The sequence below is a fragment of the Aspergillus brunneoviolaceus genome (genome assembly GCF_003184695.1).
Source record: "Aspergillus brunneoviolaceus CBS 621.78 unplaced genomic scaffold BO95scaffold_47, whole genome shotgun sequence".
Taxonomy (NCBI): Eukaryota; Fungi; Ascomycota; class Eurotiomycetes; order Eurotiales; family Aspergillaceae; genus Aspergillus; species Aspergillus brunneoviolaceus.
This window is the reverse complement of record NW_020290777.1, coordinates 79,973-98,285: the sequence shown is the minus strand read 5'-3', so window position 1 is coordinate 98,285 and position 18,313 is coordinate 79,973. Positions and strand designations below refer to the sequence as shown.

At 53.8% G+C, this 18,313-nt stretch overlaps 8 protein-coding genes across 8 annotated transcripts in view; 6 read left to right on the top strand and 2 right to left on the bottom strand.

Annotated features, from left to right (window-relative positions):
• The first annotated feature begins 115 nt into the window (after window positions 1-115).
• Window positions 116-1,868, top strand: BO95DRAFT_444441 (chromatin modification-related protein EAF6/MEAF6). Its single transcript, XM_025586888.1, has 3 exons — window positions 116-893; window positions 994-1,278; window positions 1,367-1,868. Exons 1-3 carry the CDS (start codon window positions 354-356, stop codon window positions 1,658-1,660), a joined length of 1,119 nt encoding a protein of 372 aa, XP_025440630.1. The 5' UTR covers window positions 116-353; the 3' UTR covers window positions 1,661-1,868.
• Window positions 1,869-1,962: 94 nt separating this feature from the next.
• Window positions 1,963-5,670, bottom strand: ams1 (alpha-mannosidase). Its single transcript, XM_025591776.1, has 4 exons — window positions 5,368-5,670; window positions 4,792-5,300; window positions 2,722-4,714; window positions 1,963-2,666 (listed from the first exon to the last, which is right to left on the bottom strand). The coding sequence occupies exons 1-4, from the start codon at window positions 5,511-5,513 to the stop codon at window positions 2,045-2,047; spliced, it is 3,270 nt and encodes a 1,089-aa protein (XP_025440629.1). The 5' UTR covers window positions 5,514-5,670; the 3' UTR covers window positions 1,963-2,044.
• A 482-nt stretch (window positions 5,671-6,152) lies between these two features.
• On the top strand, window positions 6,153-6,677 carry BO95DRAFT_444439 (uncharacterized protein). Its single transcript, XM_025586887.1, has one exon. The coding sequence runs from the start codon at window positions 6,196-6,198 to the stop codon at window positions 6,367-6,369; it is 174 nt and encodes a 57-aa protein (XP_025440628.1). The 5' UTR covers window positions 6,153-6,195; the 3' UTR covers window positions 6,370-6,677.
• A 245-nt stretch (window positions 6,678-6,922) lies between these two features.
• BO95DRAFT_474678 (Fe-S cluster assembly protein dre2) lies at window positions 6,923-8,360 on the top strand. The gene is made up of 2 exons (XM_025589810.1): window positions 6,923-7,738; window positions 7,812-8,360. Exons 1-2 carry the CDS (start codon window positions 7,036-7,038, stop codon window positions 8,117-8,119), a joined length of 1,011 nt encoding a protein of 336 aa, XP_025440627.1. The 5' UTR covers window positions 6,923-7,035; the 3' UTR covers window positions 8,120-8,360.
• A 1,255-nt stretch (window positions 8,361-9,615) lies between these two features.
• BO95DRAFT_444437 (aldo/keto reductase family protein) lies at window positions 9,616-11,003 on the top strand. The gene is made up of 3 exons (XM_025586886.1): window positions 9,616-9,870; window positions 9,941-10,346; window positions 10,413-11,003. Exons 1-3 carry the CDS (start codon window positions 9,744-9,746, stop codon window positions 10,867-10,869), a joined length of 990 nt encoding a protein of 329 aa, XP_025440626.1. The 5' UTR covers window positions 9,616-9,743; the 3' UTR covers window positions 10,870-11,003.
• A 669-nt stretch (window positions 11,004-11,672) lies between these two features.
• On the top strand, window positions 11,673-12,472 carry BO95DRAFT_444435 (uncharacterized protein). The gene has a single exon (XM_025586885.1). The coding sequence runs from the start codon at window positions 11,730-11,732 to the stop codon at window positions 12,111-12,113; it is 384 nt and encodes a 127-aa protein (XP_025440625.1). The 5' UTR covers window positions 11,673-11,729; the 3' UTR covers window positions 12,114-12,472.
• On the top strand, window positions 12,113-13,906 carry BO95DRAFT_184795 (uncharacterized protein). The gene is made up of 2 exons (XM_025580896.1): window positions 12,113-13,509; window positions 13,668-13,906. Exons 1-2 carry the CDS (start codon window positions 12,226-12,228, stop codon window positions 13,809-13,811), a joined length of 1,428 nt encoding a protein of 475 aa, XP_025440624.1. The 5' UTR covers window positions 12,113-12,225; the 3' UTR covers window positions 13,812-13,906.
• A 2,727-nt stretch (window positions 13,907-16,633) lies between these two features.
• Window positions 16,634-18,313, bottom strand: part of BO95DRAFT_366880 (putative cell wall protein) — a gene marked incomplete at both ends in the record, with an annotated part of 4,020 nt that continues 2,340 nt past the window's right edge. The window contains one exon of the mRNA XM_025582768.1: window positions 16,634-16,966. Coding sequence (XP_025440623.1) covers window positions 16,634-16,966 — 333 coding nt within the window. The remainder of the gene's footprint in view (window positions 16,967-18,313) is intronic.

Genomic DNA, 18,313 nt, shown 5'->3' with positions numbered 1-18,313 from the left:
ACAAACCGTCCGTTCTCCGCCCCAGATGCAAACTAGCCAAACAGCCCTTATTGATAAGGCCTGCCGAGCAATTGATCTTCAATCCGCCGCAACAATCATTCCCATCCATCCATTCCGATACCCTTCACAGTTCAGTCGACTCCGCGCGCCATTGAATCAAGAATCAACTGCTCACCGACCAGCATCGCCATCCTCTACATTAGTGTCGCGCTCATCCCTTACCTCTACCAAGAAAAGCACGATTCAACCCGAACAGAGCCCTCGCGCCCGCGACTGACCACCTCAGAGGTCGCATCCAAACCACACCTCCCAGCACCGGATTGCACGTCACAGCCTCCCTCCTGGAAGCAAACATGGCCTCACCCGCCCCTTTCTCAACTGCAGCAGCAGGAGGCTCAGTTCCAACGTCCTCTCAAACTCCAACCGCGGCACCAGCCGCAGCAACGACACCCTCGCACCTCCGAGACATCACGCAGCAATTGAGCGCAGACTCCAGCTCCAACCCCAACTCCAATGTCACCACCACTACCAACAACACCAATGCGGCCACGAACCCCACTACAACATCCACAACACCGGCAACAACAGCAGCGCCCGCGCCCGCACCAACCCCAGCAACCCCAGGCACCCCCGGAGCCACCGCATCCCACCCGCCAGCACCGACAACCACAACAACAACTACAAACGGAGCCACCGCACCCTCCACCACTGACCCAACCGCCGCAACCCCAGCCCCAGCCGCAGCACAAACAGCAGCAACCGCAACAGCAAACGCATCAGTATCAGCATCCACAACAACCTCAACCGCCAACCGCGGCCTGCCATACTACGAGAAACTCCGCCGCGAACTGCGCGACACACTGCAAAAGAAACGGCTAATGGACAAGAGCATGGTACGTCCGCCCACCTTACTTTACCCCCATTCCCGGCCCCCCATTCCCCTCCCCCCAAACACTCACCCCCTCGGGCAAAAGTCCTAACAAACGAAACCAGGCCCAACTCGAAGACCAAATCTACCGCTTCGAACAATCCTACCTCGAAGAAACCACCGCCGGCAACATCATCAAGGGCTTCGACAACTACATCAAGGGGTCCTCGACCGGCGGCGGACTCGGCGCGGGGGGACTCTCGCTGTCCTCCGGGGTCGGAGGGGGAAGTGGCAGCGGAGGTGGTGGTTCCGGTGGAGGCAGCGGCGGCGGCGGCGGTGGTGCGCGACGGAAGGCGCCCGTCACGGAGGCGGATCGCGTGTTCTCGAGGAGTTCTGCGAGTTATATGCGGGTTCGTTTCGCCCCTCTCCCCCCCTCAAAACCCCTTGTAAGCGATATGAGTGCACGAAATGCTAACCCGCTATCCCCTGTTGGTACAGGACTCCCCCGCGCCATCATCCGCCCAGACCACCCCCTCGCACGCCCCCACGCCCAATTCCACTTACAACGGTTCCTCGACCGGTAAACCCGGCAACAATGGCGACGCCTCCTCCGCGGCGAACAGCGTCAAGGGCCAATCGTCCAAGAACAAGAAGAAATCCGGCGGCGGCAATGCGAATAAGGATAAGTCCGCCGCAAATAATAGTAACAAAGACAACAATAACGATGAGGAGGCGACGGATGGGGATCGGCCGCCGACGAAGCGGTTGAAGATCACTTATGGGCGGGATTAGGGTTCGCGGATTATGGATGGTCTGGGTTTGCTGTTCCTGGGAGTTTTGTTTGTGGAGCTTTTGGGCGCGGAAAAGAATACAAGCTTGATTTGCTCTTTCTTCTTCTTTTTTTTTTGGTGTGGCAAGGATGACTGACTGACTTTTAAGTGTTCATCATTGCGGCGTGTGGGGACTGTATCTTACTTCGTGATATCCTCTTGTACTGTACCATAACTATACTTAGCATTGTTGGTGTTGATCATGTTTTGACTATTTATCAGGAGCAATATCTTTGATCCAAAAAAAAAGACAAAAAAAGCAATATGTTTTCCATTGTGCGGCGGTCTGATACAATTGACACTACAATGTGGCTGACACTAATGAACAAAACACAACGCACAAAAACTACAGCTGGAGACGGTACGTCGCCACCTCGAAGGCTCTCAGCTCGATATCAATATCCGTGGTGCCATCGGCACGCTGTACCAGCGCAAGAGGCGTCTCGTCATCCTCGAGCACATTGCACTTCCAGGCCTTGCCGATGGGGAGCTTGGTGTGGATGGTGCCGCGGCTCTTGCCTCCGAGCGACTCGTAGATACGGAGGATGACACTCTTGCCGGAGCGCCGAGGCAGATTGTCTCGGGACACGTCCTCGTCGTCTTCGCCACGCTTGATCACGTCGATGACGAGAGACGAGTTTCCGGAGAGCGCAACCGATTTGAACGCGTCGCCGGCTTCAAGGCCGCTTGCCGCCTCGAGGACAAGAGGGTGGTTGAAGCTGTACCCGGCTCGGATTGTGCGCGCATCCAGTGGTCCTGCGTGGGGGAGGATGGCATAGCGGATGTGATGCCGGCCCATATCTGCGTGGGCGTCTGGCGCCTTCGGGGCGCGCAGCAGCGAGAGACGCATCAGGTTGCCGGCAGTGGCGAAGCCATACTTGGAGTCGTTGAGGATTGACACTCCATAGCCGTACTCGGACAAATCAGCCCATTTGTGGCAGCATACTTCAAACTTGGCCATATCCCAGCTGAGTGAGAGGTTAGTGATAGATTTCGACTCTGTTGTAGATATAGTCAACTTACTTGGTATTGTAATGCGTCGGACGCCGGATGATTCCATATTGTGTTTCATACGACGCCTCCGTATTAGTGATGTCCACGGGAAACTCGACCTTGAGGAATCTCATGGTCTCGCGCCATTCGACCTCACTTTCGAATTCGACGTAGGAAGGCTGGTCTCCGTTCGCAGCAGTAAGACTGATGGTGGTCTTGATCCAGCTATTCTCGCTGATCTGAGTTTCACTAACGACACTGACACGGTAAGGATGCTTCTCGGAAATGGTCGTCTTTCCATAGTGCAGTTCCTTTCTGGAATCGAGATGGAAGACCTCCACATCCCAAGCCTGCCAGTAAAGAGGCTTATCGTCGAAAATCACCAGTTGCCCAGCCTTCTCGCCCTTAGGGATGATTTCACGATCCGCCTCACGGTCGTACAGAGACGTTATCACACCGTTCTGAATATCGACTCTGAGGTTCGCATTCTCCAGACGGAAGACACCAGGCTCAATTTCGGTGACTGTAACAGCAGGAACCGCCTTGGAAGGAGCAGGGGCTTGGCATCGAATGAGGCCAGTTTCGCCACTGGCCAAGGTATACATGGGGCCGCTCGAAGCTACAAGTTCAGAGGGAACTCTGACAATTTCGGAACGTGGCCAAGGTAGTGTGTTGAGTGCTATGAACTCCTTGCTAGTCTTCGTCTTGCCGATTCCCAGAGCCTCAAGCGCTTCCTTTCTGAGCTTCTGACCTGTTTCAAAGATTTGCTTATAGAGCTTGTTCGAGTCATCATAGCACATCTCGATGGAGCTTCCGGGAAGACAATCGTGGAACTGGCAGAGAAGAACACCCTCCCACATGTCATCAATGTCCTTCTTAGGATACTGATAACATTTGTCGCTATGAAGAGATGCCAGAGTGGCAAGGTACTCGATCTCCCGGAGCAGGAATTCAGATTTGCGGTTATTTCGCTTGTTGTTGGCTTGCGTAGTGTACGTGCCTCGATGGAGCTCAAAGTACAGTTCGCCATACCAAGTTGCGAATTTGGTGCCAGCTTCCGCCTTCTTTTCGAGTCGTGCAAAGAAGTCGTCGACGGTTTCCCCCATTTTCACGCGAGGAAGCAAGCCCACTTTGTCACTCATTCCGCGGCAACGACGCAACTTCTCCAGATGTTCGAAGGTTGGGCCACCTCCACCATCACCCTTACCGAACACCAGGAGCGATGTATTGTCCTTGTCCAGCGATTTATGCTGAGTCACACTGCGCTTAACATCGCCAAAGTGGGCGCTCGCAGTGTAAGTCTCGGATGGAGGCATGTGACACATAACCTGACTTCCATCCAGCGCTACCCATTGAAAGGTAGTGTGGGGAAAGTTGTTGATGTTATTCCAGCTGAGCTTCTGGGTGAAGAACCGGCTCATACCAGCCAGACGACAAAGCTGAGGAATCTGCGTAGAGTAGCCAAAGGTATCTGGCAGCCAAAAGGTGGTACAACGTTCTCCGAAGTGACTCTGGAAGAAGCGCTGTCCATAGAGAAACTGTCGCACCAATGACTCGCCGCTTGGCATGTTAGTGTCGTGCTCGACCCAACTGCCACCAATGGGCTGAAAATGACCCTTCTTGACCCATTGTTTCACGCGGTCAAACACCGAGGGATAGTACTCTTTCAGCCACTTGAATTGCTGTGCTTGGGAACAAGCAAAGCGATGCTCCGGATAGCGATCCATCAGATCACACTGGTTCGACCAAGAACGGGCCACCTTACGCTTTGTTTCCGCCCAAGGCCAGAGCCAGCAGGTGTCGATATGACAGTGACCAATTGCATAGACGATCGGGTCCGTGTCGGTGTCATACACCTGCGAAGAGTCGACTTTGTCTCCGATATACTTCCTCGCAATCTTGCGGCCCTCTTTGATGGACTCTTGACTCCCATTGCCCGCAATGAAAGCATCAATTATAGCGTTAGTCACCATGTTGGCCTCATGCTTTTCCCAAGAATCTCCTGGGAACTCTCTTGCAGCATCTAAGCACAATCCCAAATTAGTGTGAGGCAAGACAAAAGGCAGGATCGGACAAAAAGCTTAGGGGCTTGCAGCATACCTCCGATGATCCAGAAATCATAAAACAACGCCCGTGCTTCAAGGTTCACCGCGGTGATCTGAGCTTTACTCAAGGTGAAATATTTGTCGGGAGAGGGAGGCTGAATGGAATCTCCACCGGGAGCGTTACCAAACATGCCATTGCAGGCCATTTCGATGTAAAAGACATGTTCCTTTCCGTCGCGCCAGGCGTCGGGGATGATCCACTCGATGCGTTCATTTCCACCGGTGAGACCTTGCAAGGGCCGGCCATCTTCCGACCAGATCAAGCCTTCGTTGTTGGCATCCCAGTGGAACTCCAGGCGTTCTTTGTCGCGCATGTCCTTGGGAACAGTCAAGCGGATGTGAAACCAATGGGTCGACCAGCTTGGACCGAATGAGGCCCCAATGTGGGTGGGCTTGAATTCATGGGAGGTGGCTTCCTTGAAGGGTGGACGCTGCAGGTCGGGGACGGAGTATACGGAAAGCTTGACATGGTCTTCGTCGGAGTTGACAGCCTCGTAGAATTTGCTGAATTGTAGTGTCAACAAAGGGACTGCTGTGATAAAATTATAGAGGACCTTGAAATTAAACTCACGAGAGAAGGTTCTGGTCCTCGTATTGACCGGTGGCGGTGAATTGCTTGAGACGGTCGGTGTAGATGGATTGAATGCGCTGGCCGACGGGGCCTTGGGGAGTCCGGGGAAGGACGCTGGGAGCTTGTCGGGGCATGTCTCCACCCATCGCCGCGGGTCTAGATTGGGGGGTGGTGTGAGTGGAAGGATGGAAGAGCTCAATGATGGAGATACCGTTCCAACGAAACAGAAGGGACGAGTGTGTAGACGGGATGGTTAATTGATTGCAAGAATTGGAAATGAGGAAGATGGAGAAAGCAAAGAGATGGAAGGTTTGTTTAAAGAGGAGACGAGCAGCAGGAGGCGGAGGTGGTCCGGGGAGGTGGGAGGAGTTGCCAGGAACGGCCAGGCACCCTGCCGGTGACATATCCGAGTCAGCTGAGCCCTCTGGGCACAGTGCTGCATGCTACTGACTACTGACAATCCGGGGTATCACAACTCTATTGACCGGATGGGTAATTGGCCAGATCATGGATATGTCCATCGACTATACCTGTTTGTTATGTCTTGCCTACAATGGAACTTAGATCAATTGACCATCCTCTCTAACCAGGCTGAGAGATACATTTACCCATGGACTCAGCATACAACACAATCAGTTCCAGTGGCTATAATGAGTGGTGGGTAAGTAATTCCTACACCTTGTCAGAGAACTTGATCACAGTCTTTGTCTGCAAGGCAAGGCAGAAACAGGCCGATAGTGCTTGGCATCTACACTGTACAGTACTATACTATATCGATTTTGGTAGCCGCTTTCGGGGTCTGGATTGCGGAGAGCGCCTCCCTCTGGAATGCTTCCTCAGATGATTGTACTGTACTTCCCTGTAAACAGTATAGCAAAAACTAAGACATCATCTGTTCCTCCCTTGATATTCTCAGATATCTCAACATGGGACTCTAAGCATTTTCCATCACATCAGTGGCAACCTCCAAGTGAGACAATTGAGTTGCTCGGTTATCAGTGACATCATTAGAACAAGCGGGGAAACACGAGGATGAAGGACCATAGGGAACCTCGCATTAGTGATGATAATCCGGCTCAGATGCCTTCACGACAATAATCATGCCAAGTAAGAGAAGTGAGCTATATTTAAGAGATCAGTGTGAACAGTAGAAACGATATCAGAACAGCCCCTCGAGGTTGGAAGAACCATCGATAGAAGATAAGATGTTCTCAGAACTGCGGGGCAGAGAGGCATGGCGATTAGGAATGCAACAGCACCACCCGTGACAGAGTACGACCAACCTAAAGAACTGAGGATACACACTAACCTATCGATCCTCTCTAATTGACACTTGTTCTATAAGCTAGTGATTTATCATTAATGGCATGCCCAATCCTCTAAGTAATCTCCTCGGAGCCAAGTATCGATTTGTCATCTCGGCTGAGTAATCCGATAACCCGCAACGACAATCTCTGCCACATCCTTCACCGACCAATCACGTCACAGTCAGATGACGGTTTTTGAGTCAGCCAAAAAACGAATTCCAGCGCCGATTACGCAGAGACGAACGCCCATTTAATCTGCCATCACAACCACCACTCATACAGATATTCAGGCACAAGTTTTATTTCCTCGCAGTCACTCCTTCATATTCAGAACACGAGCAATACAGGAAGACCAGTCGCAATGGCTCCCTCGTTCGTGACCATCGACACCACTCCCGACTTCGACCTGGCTCCCCCACCTTCGGTCAAGTCCATCAACCCCTCCTCCTCGCAGCGTATCCTGCTCCTCGCGCCGCCCTCCATCGCCACCCACGAAGAGAAGCTGCGCGACCTCTTCACCACCTATGACCGCGCCACCACCGACCTTCAGATGCTCGACCGCATAGCCGGTGGTTTTGCCTCCCTCCCCACCAACACATACGACCTCGTCCTCGTCCTCACCGACACCGATGGCACGCGACGCTCCGAGGCCCTACAGCTTCTCAACCGGAATGTCTACGGCGCGCTGGTTCCCTCCATGAAGGCGGGGGCGAAATTCCAGACTCAGGATAATGTCTTCGGAGAGGCTGAGGAGCGGGAAGCGGTGTTGGCGGGGCTGGTCAAGACGGACAAGGGCTTCGAGAAGGCCGACCAAGGCAAGGTGTTCGCCATCCCCCTCCGCCGGAGCGGAAAGAAGGACGCCGCCAAGAAGACACCCATTGCTGCCGCTACAAATACCCAGACCGCTCTCCTGCCTCCTCCCTCCGCCCCCGCCGCTCCTGTACAGTCTGCCCCGCCACTGGCAATGGGCATCATCAACGATGACGCCGACTACGGCGATGACGACGAACTGATCGACGAGGATGAATTGTTGTCGGAAGATGATCTGAAGAGACCCATTCCTCGTGAGTGCACTCCCCACCTTCACCGTCCGTGTTGCCAAAAGCACCTCGCTAATTAATACTCTCAATTCAACAGCCCCCGAGTGCCAGCCCAAGAAAGGCCGCAGAAGACGCGCCTGCAAGGACTGCACATGCGGCCTTGCCGCACGCCTCGAGGCGGAAGAACAAGCGCAGCGGGAGAAAGCTGACAAGGCCCTGAACGTGATGAAGCTCCAGACTGACGATCTGAACGAGCTGGACTTCACCGTGCAGGGCAAGCCCGGCTCCTGCGGAAATTGCGCCCTGGGCGACGCCTTCCGGTGTGATGGGTGTCCCTTCATTGGTCTTCCGGCCTTCAAGCCCGGCCAGGAGGTCCAGATTATGAACAATGTTGTGCAATTGTAGCGTTGCTTTTGTTTCTTCCTTCGTGCTCTTCTTAGCGGAGTTGGTTCCGGGGTCGGCAAAGGGGTATAGGGGTTTCAATTTGTCTTTTCATCTTTTTTTTCGGGGACGGGACAAACAAAATAGATAGAATCTTTTGACGAACTTTTGGATGAAATGATGTCAGGAACTACTAATCATATCATTATCTTTTATTTCTTTATCACCTAGGTTCCTTGAATATGAGAACGGGGTCACCAATCTTCCAGGTGTTGTTAATATACTGGGCTTCCTGTTATTTATCTCAATGGAGGTACCTGATCTATTATTACATAGTACAGGGTCTGTTTGCGCTGAATTCTTGGGTGCTGGAATCATCATGCCAGCCAATAACCAGCTCTTTCCACTTCATTGACTTCTACCGCGTTGCGGTGGTCATGCAGTCTTCCAAATGTTGTAAAACCCGCGGTCCAAATGTGGCCCTTGAGTTCTGTCAGGAACTCTGCAAGTACTTTTCTTTCATAATCGTCGCCGTTGTTATTATTCAATCTGTTTCCTCAGAGCGCAGATTTATCCTCCCATTCAATCTATGCCTGCGTCACGCCAGGCTACCACCTCGAACCGAAATTTACAGCGGGCTTTCACCATATCAACAACCACGCCTCAGAGCCAGGAACCTGTATCTTGATCTTGTGCTCTGAGCTGAAACCAATCACTTTGTGAACAGGTCTCCTCTTCGATAGCCTATTTTACCACCTATCTCATCCGTGATCTTATAATGTTCCGTGGCGACCCAAGTCTTGCGAGTAGTTAGACATCATCGTCTACGCGCTGCCAACCGCATCGCATTGACGATAAAAGTGTTCTTTGCCCATCGTTCACCCGACCTCAAAACGAGGAAGCTCTGTTGGGTTACTCAGCGACGGCATGTGATATCCACAGTTGGATTCACCATAGAAGTACCAGATGGTTCATTAAGTAGTGTTTATATGTGATATTACCGATCATTCTTTGAGTGATACGATATGCTACTTCACATAACGGTCAACCAGGGAAAGTCGTCCAGCTTCCGGTCCCTCGACCGTCGTCAGGGCCGTTCCGCTGCCTGAACTTGGTCCCATGCTCATTTCGACGGCCGGTTGATGGTCGGGGTCGACGACAGATAGGTTGCTCAGGTATACGTACTAGTAGTCACCATGCTTAACTTACTCTATTACCAACACGGCTGGCTCACCATGTCCGTGACCTTAAGCCCGTTTGCCAAGAGAGAAAAGGGAGCTTTCCAGACATAAGAATCCAGGATTAGTGATTCACTATACGAGATAACTCATTGGAAATACCCACCGGTGCCGAATAGTCCCATTCAAGCGAGGTTTGTCACGATGAGCGGGTCGGTGACCGAGCCCGGGGGCGGATTTAAGGCGTGGAGATTAACAAAGCCGATAAGATGCCGGACTAACGATCAAGAAAGCTTATCTTCGTGATTCTTTCGGATACTACGGAGCTACGGAGCTACCTACGGAGACCTCGATTCTGTATAAATACTTCATCTGCTCGTCAGCCTTGGTCCCAATCAACATCGATCAGTTCTCAATATCACCAGATACTCTAATTTTTTACCTCATACTCACCTTACACAATCTGCAACATGCCCCAACTCAACGGCAAGGAAGTAGGCCCGATCGGCTTCGGCCTCATGGGCTTGACTTGGCGCGACAAGCCATGCTCCCAGGAGCAGGCCTTTGAGACCATGCGCACCGCTCTGAAGAATGGATGTATGTGACCCTAAGGGCCTGTTCGTTGGCTCGAACATCTCCCTGGCAATGTACTTACCTTCGATGCAAGGCAATTTCTGGAACGGTGGCGAGTTCTACGGACCTCTCGAGTACAACAGCCTGGTTCTCTTGGAGCAGTACTTCGAGAAGTACCCCGAAGACGCCGACAAGGTCGTCCTCAGCATTAAGGGTGGCATGAATATGAAGACGTTCAAAGCCGACGGCAGCCCCGAGGGTACTCGCCGCACCCTCGACGACTGCGCGGCCCAGCTCAAGGGCCGCAAGACGATCGACCTGTTCGAGTTCGCCCGTCGCGACCAGACCGTGCCCATTGAGACCACCTTCGGCGTCATGAACAAGGAATACATCGAGACCGGGAAGCTCGGCGGCATCTCGCTGTCCGAGGTCCGCGCCGAGACGATTCACGAGGCCGTCAAACATGGGAAGGTGGAGGCGGTGGAGGTCGAGCTTTCGCTGTAGGTGCTTCCCTGTTACACCACCATGTTTCTCATACTCTTTCCCTCTAACCGCCTACCAAACAGATTCTCCACAGAACCCCTGGAGAACGGCGTGGCCGCGGCCTGCGCGCAATACGGCATCCCGATCGTCGCCTACTCGCCGATCGGCCGGGGCATGCTGACGGGCCAGTTCAAGAAGTTCGACGATCTCCCCGCGGACTCGATGCTGCGCCACTACCCGCGTTTCCAGCCGGGCAACTTCGAGATCAACCTGCAGCTGGTGCACCAGGTGGAGGCGATGGCGCAGAAGAAGGGCTGCACGCCGGCGCAGCTCGCCATCAACTGGACGCGGGCGCTGTCGCGACGGCCCGGCATGCCCACGATCATCCCCATCCCCGGCGCGACGACGGCGGAGCGCGTCGAGGAGAACAGCAAGCTCGTGGACATCACGGACGAGGAGATGGCGGAGCTGGATGCCACCTTGGCCAAGTTTACGACGGCGGGCGATCGCTACCCTGCCCATGTTCCTACGAACACTTAGAGATATTTGGTGCAAGATGGGATTTGGGAAGGTGTTGTCTATAATGAGATTGTGCTTGTACAGACAATATTCCGGGGAAGTGGGTTTAGCGCAAGATCGATGGTTGATCTAGTCGAGGTGTGAAGATAGTATCAATGAATCATTTGACTTTCGGAGAATTAGCTAGCTAGAGATCAAGTATACCAAAGACACAGTAGACTCATTCTTACAGGGGAAGTAGTAGTAGTAATAGATCTGATATTATAGTGCGCAATTTTCGGCCTTTCGCAGGTTGATGCACTCCGTCCTTTGAAAAACAAGTAGTTATACCCCTAGGAACCATACTTCACATGCTGTGTCATCTTGATACATAGAGGCGAAAAAGTCGTATCCCCTCTGATATACCCCGATCTCGGACGTCTTATCGCCAAAGCGGAGGTGCATACCATTCCCGCAGGGAAGACCTCCAAAACCTGCGAGGAACTCCTGATATACTAGATGTAGAGAGCTCTGGGGGAGGTATCGATTAGAACTATGCCACAGTATACCCCTATCTTCCAAGTGCATTGCCCATAGATCTTGAAAGAGAAATCGCATCACTAGACAGCAAGATAGGTTTGAATACCTCATCCGGCACAAATCCATGGAATGCCAGTCACACTACCCAAAGAGGCAAGATTGAAGCTACAGTGGCACGGTAGGCAAAGTAAAAGCCGGTCCGACAAGGCTCCGGAATACAGCCAGCCACACAGACCAGCCCCGCAATCTCGATCGTCACTCACGACCGTTTCGCTCCCTCCGTTCTAAATGTCTCAGCCCTCTCCAGACTTACTAATTTCCCGCTCTTCATTGCTTTTCAGGGTCACATCGTTCGCGAAAAGATGGCGACAAGCGTGGACGCCAAGCTGCTGAGGCAGACCAAATTCCCGCCGGAATTCAGCCGCAAGGTGGACATGAAGAAAGTGAATATCGAAGTCATGAAGAAGTACGTCGTCGTGAACCCACCCTTCCCTCTCCGGATGATCTTTATCGGGCAGAAAGCACATTTACCAAAGGAACAAAAACAGTTACTGACTATTCTTTTTTGTACTGGTAGGTGGATTGCCGGCAAGATTTCCGAAATCTTGGGCAACGAAGATGATGTTGTCATCGAGCTCTGTTTCAACTTGTTGGAAGGTTCCCGGTTTGTATGTCGGTCCTTGTTCTACACCCCCTCCGCTCTGCGGCGAACGCAGTGCGCCTTCTCCTGGGAGTTGTGCCGCTAATCCGAGCTTTGTTCTATGATAATCACTAGCCCGATGTCAAATCCCTTCAGATTCAGCTCACGGGCTTCTTGGACAAGGATACCGCCAAGTTTTGCAAGGAGCTCTGGTCGCTATGTCTGAGCGCTCAGGAAAATCCCCAGGGTGTTCCCAAGGAGCTATTGGAGGCCAAGAAGCTGGAACTTATTCAAGAGAAGGTGCGATAACTCGAACGGTGCCTGATGTGACGGCCAACTTACCTCTTCGCCCTTTCCAGATCGAAGCCGAGAAGGCCGCCGAGGAAGCCCGCAAACAGAAGGAGCAAGAACGTACAAGGGAGAGAGAACTGGAGGAAATCAGACGCAGAGAGCGCTCTGAGCGTGGGCGAGGAGGAGGGGGGCCAGGGGGCGCAAGAAGAGGTGGTGGCCGTGGCGGTCGGGACTTCGACAGACGGCCGCGGTCTCCTCCCCGGCGTCGTAGCAGGGAGCGTTTCCGCGAGCCACCTGGACGGCGGGAGTTTGACTCGTACGTTCCCTCCGGACCTCGCAGAGGCCGTCGGCCTTCCTACTCCCCCAGCCGCTCACGTTCTCGATCCATCTCGTCGTCGCGGTCACCACCGCCGCCGCGCCGCCAGCAGCGGTACCCGAGTAGAGACCGGAACCGGCGACGTCGCTCCATCAGCAAATCCGTCTCGCCGGACCGCGGAGACCGCAGCCGACGGCCCCGAAGACGCAGCCCTGATTACGGTGATCGCGCAAGATCCCATTCCCGCAGTCATTCATCCTCCCGCTCACGTACTCCCAGAAGAGACCGCGACCGCAGAAGACGGAGATCCGTCTCTTCCCGCAATGTATCGCGCTCGCGCTCGCGCTCGCGCGGCGTGAGAGATAAAGGCAGACGACGGGACTCGTCGGGGTCCCGCTCGCGTTCCAGGTCGCCCGGGTCGAATGCCAGCGGCGCCCGACGACGGAGGAGATCTTCGCCTTATTCTTCACGAGTTGATAAGAGAGAACTTACCGCTGATATTGCCAAGGCCCGCAAACCCCGTGATGACCGCCGCTTGAGCCGCAGTAGAAGTTGCGATGACCACCGCAGACGCCGACACTCCTCGCGGGGGTACAACCGCGATCGCAGCCGCAGCCGCAGCCGCAGCCGAGGCCGGTCCCGCAGCGCCAGTCAGGACTCGCGCAGTCGCAGCCGGAGCCATAGTCGGGGAGGCCACGCAAGGGATCGCAAAAGACGTCGTTCTATCGAGAGATATGCCCCCGCCGGCCGGAAACGGCGCGATACGTCTTCCGTGTCCGCTCCTGGTGACAAACGACAGAGGATGGCTGATGATAATGAAGCGACAAGCCGACCTGAACCGCCAGCCGAGAGACCGAGCGGCAGCAGCGATCAGGAGATGAAGGAAGCCGACGAGGTGGGTGAATAAACTTTTTCGAGGAGAAAAATCCACCACCACCAAAAAAGCTATTCATATGGCCTTATTTCATGATGTCCGTTAAATATTCTAAACGCCCCTCTTGATTCTGTTGGTCACCGTGGAACGAAGCTAACATGACGATTGTATCTGTCTAGCCTGCTCCCTCCAGATCTACCCACGCCCGCATATCCAACTCGGAATTACGCGAGAGGATCCTTCGCGAACAGCTAGTCGCCAAGCGCCGTACCGCCTCGAGCGACAAGGTAGGTAGGCTTAACCATTCGAAACCATCCGAATAGAGAGAGACCTCAGGAACATCCCGCGGAGGCATGGCGCACATGAAAATGAATGGACATTACGAAATTTCGGTAGTTCTAATGCGAGAGAGAATGTCAAAAAGAGAGCCATTGGCTGACCGTTACACTTCCTTTTTTGTCCCGACTATTTGTTTTTTTCTGGTAACAACCCCGAGTATATGCTTCTCTTTTTCTAGCCGGCCAAATACTCGGTTATAGTGCCAAAAGAAAAAAAGAAAAGGAAAAGAAAATACACCATATTCCAGCCGTCGGGCCTTTGATGCAATTCCAGAACCACGTTTCCCAGCTCAATAGTCTGTCTTCAACCTCCCACCCCCACCCGTTAATGTTGATAGTTTAATGTCTTAGAGTTCGGAGCCAGCCTTAAGACAAGCTGTCCGTTTTTGAGATCTACAGCCGCCCACCGACCACGAGATCAGGAGGGGGGGAAAGGTTCCTTCCTCCATATTTCCATCAACTCTTTTCGGAAGAGCAGTGATATATCCGTGCCCTCAATTAAGTGCAAGCTTCGACCGAATTGACCCCCCCCCCCCCCCCCCCCCCCCCAAAAAAAAGGGGGGGTTCTACCACGCCGTCGGTACGAGTTCTCCGCGGTTCCCCTTTTTCTTTCTGGCTAGGCTAGCAGGCTACTCCGCACGCGCGCCGTTATGCTATGCTCAATAATGAGCACGGGCTTAAGTAGTGGTAACTAGTTTGTTGACTTCCTGTCGGATCCGAAGGGGTTGGTTGGACTTTGGAGGAATTGGGGTCGAGACTAGGTTCTAGAAGGGGTGTCGGTCTGGTGGAGTATAGCTAAGGCAATAGTCGATAACCTGGACTTGCTTGGTGACTTTGTTTTGTTGTAGTGTCTATTCTGCTGGAGCAGGGCAATGAATGGGTGGATGCAGCAGCAGCAGCAGCAGCAGGAGGCAGAGGCCGGGTGGGAACGAGGGTAAACAAACATCCCCCCTCCCCCTGGGAACTCACTGCACATTTGCATCGAATTTTTGTCTTGGCTTCTCCTTGTGATCACTATGTGGACACTCAGTACGGAGTACTTACTCGTAACATGAAGGTAGGAAGTATCCCTGCTCTTTTGTCCTAATTAATCTTCTATGGGATGGGATGGGTAAGTTACAGTAGAGTACAGGTATGCACAAGATAACAAACTTAGCTTCTACAAAACTACTGATTCCAGAGATACTGTATGTACTCCGTACCTAGAACGACTATCGACACAATCAAAATTAATAACTTAGTGACATTGAGTTATTAAAAATTTCCATCTAGCCCCGTGCCCCCTCCAATTTGAAGCTGCATGCGTAGATTGTGGTAAGTCAGCGCCATCTCCCTACTAGGTAGGTAGTCTAGGGCGTCCTGGGTATCCCCTGGTCTAGTGCGAGGAAGGAAATGCATGCCATGCATGCATGTCTTACTCATAGTACTCTGTAGTATGAGTATGTACTGTAGCTCAGTACGTAACCGTAACCTCTTCTCACAATACAGAATGGGCAAAGCACCTACTCCGTACTCCGTACATTCAACTGAGTGGTCGACCGGTTTGCTGACAGGGATTCTCCAACCCTTTCCCTGCCCCTGTACCTGTGCCTGTCGGTTTCTTTTCTTCTTGTTGTTTTCTTTCTTTAAATTGTTTTTCTCATCACAAAGAAAAATAAGAAAAAAGAAAAAAAAAAAAAAGAAGAAGGGAAAAGGTAGAGGGAATCTAGACTCGTTCTCGTGGTGGTTACTGGATCAGGTAAGGTGATGGGTACCGTATGCCACGGATGCAGATGTACTGTACTACATAGTATAATGATGGTGCGATTGATCCCAGCAGTTACTGAGCCTTGTACTGTACACTATCCAGACGAGCTTCCGCTGCTGCTGCTGCTGCTGCTGCTGCTGCTGCTGCTGCTGCCGCTCCTTCCGCTCCTTCCGGCTTCGTCCTGTTCCTCCTAGAGGTCTGGCTTGATTCTATTCCTGGAAACAACCGTGGGAGAAGAGGGCTGTGATGTGATGAAGACAAGAAAGAAAGACAGAGCCAGGAAGGGGAGGGGAATTGGGATCGGCCCGCTTTGCATTCGCTTAGTCGAATTGCAAGGCAGGCGGATGGGCACTCGAGGGTGCCTTGGTGCTTGGTGCTTGGTGCTTGGTGCTTAGTGGCTTGGGGACAACAGGCAGGAAAGGCAAGTAGCAATCACAACCAAGAAATGCTGATGGACGCTGATCGGGGCGGGATTGCTGTCGATCAGGCGACGTCAACACTGGGGCTGAAAGGGACAGCCTCGAAGCGTACTGGAAGCACGGAAGCATTGAGCGTTGATCCGTCTTACTGCAAATTGTTTGGGCTTTGCAAGTAATGATCGAGAGCCTTGTTGGGCAGTTGGAACTGGGTAGGTAGTAAGCGAGTGCTGATATGTTGGGATTACTAAGAAAACAACATTAACTACCAGGCAGTAGTTGGGCATCTTGTGTGAATACTACTACTACTACTACTCCAAAGTAAAACAAGTGAATCGAATCTTCCTCGATTATTCAAAACCTTGGCTATATCACACAGTCGGCAGATAGTACATGTTTTTGGTAGTCTCGCGGGAAACGAATGTACTCCATTGAAGGGGGTTTGCAGCAATGAACATATCAACAATAAAGCAAATACATCGTTCCTCTGGCCTGTTGCAGCTTTGTACAAAGATAGGAGGCAGACAGTTAAGACAATCTTCAGAAGAATTAGAATTAGAAATGAATTAGGTATATACAGGAGGTTTCTTCGCCATGCATGCCGTTGCTATCGTCTCATGTCGGGTATGTTGGTGGTTGCTTGCTTACTCGCAAGCAGCGACGCTCACAGTGGTGGTAACAGTGACAGTGACCACGTCAGAGCTGGAGCCGGAGCCTGCGACAGGGGCGGTGGTAATCTGAGGGGCGGAGCCTCCCTCAGCGGCGGTGCCGCTGGGGGCAGGAGAGCCCTCAGTCTGAGTAGCAACAGGGATGACAGTCTCAGTAACGAGGGTGTCGCAAGGAGTGGTGGTGGAGTCAGCGCTGGCGCCCTCAGGGACAGTGCTGGAAGTAGGGACAGCAGGAACGCTGGCAACACCAGAGGGGGCCTCACCACCAGCGGCGCCACCAGAAGGAGCGGCACCAGAGCCACCCACAGTCTGGGTACCGACAGGAACGACAGTCTCGCTAACGGAGGTTTCGCAAGGAGTGGCGGAGGCTTCACCACCAGCACCGCCGGCAGCACCAGAGGGAGCGGCACCAGAGGGAGCAGCACCGCCAGCAGGAGCGGTGCCAGTGGGGACAGCACCAGTCTGAGCAGGAGCAGTTGGGACAGAGCCACCCTCAGTGTTGGTAGCAACAGGGATAACAGTCTCGCTGACAATGGTGTCACAAGGAGTAGTGGCAGAATCGGCGCTGGCACCGCTAGGAGAAGCACCGTTGGAGCCGCCGTTGGGAGAAGAGCCAGAGGAGCCGCTGGAGCTGCCAGAAGAACCGCTGGAGCTGCCGCTGGAGCCGGAGCCGTTGGAGCTGCCAGAAGAACCGCTGGAGCTGCCGCTGGAGCCGGAGCCGTTGGAGCTACCAGAAGAACCACTAGAGCCGGAGCCGCTGGAAGAACCGCTGGAGCTGCCGGAGGAACCGCTGGAGCTGCCGCTAGGAACACCACCGGTAGGAGAAGCACCGCTAGGGGAGCCGCCGTTGTTGCCAGCAGGGGCGCTAGGAGAGGAACCACCAGCAGTGTTGGTGGCAACGGGAACAACCGTCTCGCCAGTGAGAGTCTCGCAAGGGGTAGTAGCAGCACCGCTAGGAGAGCCGCCGTTGTTACCGGCAGGAGCGCTGGGGGAAGAACCGCCCTGGGTGTGGGTTGCAACGGGGACAACAGTCTCACCGGTAAGAGTCTCACAAGGGGTGGTCGCAGCACCAGCACCAGAGCCGGAGCCAGAGCCAGAGCCAGAGCCAGAGCCGGAGCCAGAGCCAGAGCCAGAGCCAGAGCCAGAGCCGTGACCGGAGCCGGAGCCTGATCCGCCGATAGAGCCGGAGCCAGAGCCGGAGCCGCCAATGGAACCAGAGCCGGAACCGTGGCCAGAGACAGAGCCAGAGGCAGAACCAGAGCCAGAGCCACCGACGGTGCCAGAGCCAGAGCCGCCGATAGAACCAGAGCCGGAGCCGGAGCCGTGGCCAGAGCCGTGGCCAGAGCCGCCGCCAATCACACCGCCGGTAGGAGAGGAGCCACCAGGAGTGACAGGGGTGCTAGAGGGAGTGGGACCCTTAGGAGAGCCAGAGCCGGTGATGTCGGTAGGGCTGACACCGCTGGGGCCAGTGCCGGAAGGAGAAGAGCCGCCGCTGATGCCAGAGCCGGAGCCAGAACCATGGCCAGAGATAGAGCCGGAGCCAGAACCAGAACCGGAGCCGCCAATAGAGCCGGAGCCGGAGCCAGAGCCGTGGCCAGAGACAGAGCCGGAAGCAGAAGCAGAGCCAGAGCCACCGACGGTGCCAGAGCCGGAACC

What these genes read in the sequence shown, in the direction of transcription:
- BO95DRAFT_444441 (XM_025586888.1), top strand. Translation starts at nt 354, where the DNA reads ATGGCCTCACCCGCCCCTTTCTCAACTGCAGCAGCAGGAGGCTCAGTT. An exon ending in GGCTAATGGACAAGAGCATG is followed by an intron (nt 894 to 993) that starts GTACGTCCGCCC and finishes AAACGAAACCAG; the next exon opens with GCCCAACTCGAAGACCAAAT. An exon ending in GTTCTGCGAGTTATATGCGG is followed by an intron (nt 1,279 to 1,366) that starts GTTCGTTTCGCC and finishes CTGTTGGTACAG; the next exon opens with GACTCCCCCGCGCCATCATC.
- ams1 (XM_025591776.1), bottom strand. Translation starts at nt 5,513, where the DNA reads ATGGGTGGAGACATGCCCCGACAAGCTCCCAGCGTCCTTCCCCGGACT. An exon ending in GAGGACCAGAACCTTCTCTC is followed by an intron (nt 5,301 to 5,367) that starts GTGAGTTTAATT and finishes ACTACAATTCAG; the next exon opens with CAAATTCTACGAGGCTGTCA. An exon ending in TGATTTCTGGATCATCGGAG is followed by an intron (nt 4,715 to 4,791) that starts GTATGCTGCAAG and finishes GATTGTGCTTAG; the next exon opens with ATGCTGCAAGAGAGTTCCCA.
- BO95DRAFT_444439 (XM_025586887.1), top strand. Translation starts at nt 6,196, where the DNA reads ATGCTTCCTCAGATGATTGTACTGTACTTCCCTGTAAACAGTATAGCA.
- BO95DRAFT_474678 (XM_025589810.1), top strand. Translation starts at nt 7,036, where the DNA reads ATGGCTCCCTCGTTCGTGACCATCGACACCACTCCCGACTTCGACCTG. An exon ending in TCTGAAGAGACCCATTCCTC is followed by an intron (nt 7,739 to 7,811) that starts GTGAGTGCACTC and finishes TCAATTCAACAG; the next exon opens with CCCCCGAGTGCCAGCCCAAG.
- BO95DRAFT_444437 (XM_025586886.1), top strand. Translation starts at nt 9,744, where the DNA reads ATGCCCCAACTCAACGGCAAGGAAGTAGGCCCGATCGGCTTCGGCCTC. An exon ending in CACCGCTCTGAAGAATGGAT is followed by an intron (nt 9,871 to 9,940) that starts GTATGTGACCCT and finishes CTTCGATGCAAG; the next exon opens with GCAATTTCTGGAACGGTGGC. An exon ending in GTGGAGGTCGAGCTTTCGCT is followed by an intron (nt 10,347 to 10,412) that starts GTAGGTGCTTCC and finishes CCTACCAAACAG; the next exon opens with ATTCTCCACAGAACCCCTGG.
- BO95DRAFT_444435 (XM_025586885.1), top strand. Translation starts at nt 11,730, where the DNA reads ATGGCGACAAGCGTGGACGCCAAGCTGCTGAGGCAGACCAAATTCCCG.
- BO95DRAFT_184795 (XM_025580896.1), top strand. Translation starts at nt 12,226, where the DNA reads ATGTCTGAGCGCTCAGGAAAATCCCCAGGGTGTTCCCAAGGAGCTATT. An exon ending in AGATGAAGGAAGCCGACGAG is followed by an intron (nt 13,510 to 13,667) that starts GTGGGTGAATAA and finishes GTATCTGTCTAG; the next exon opens with CCTGCTCCCTCCAGATCTAC.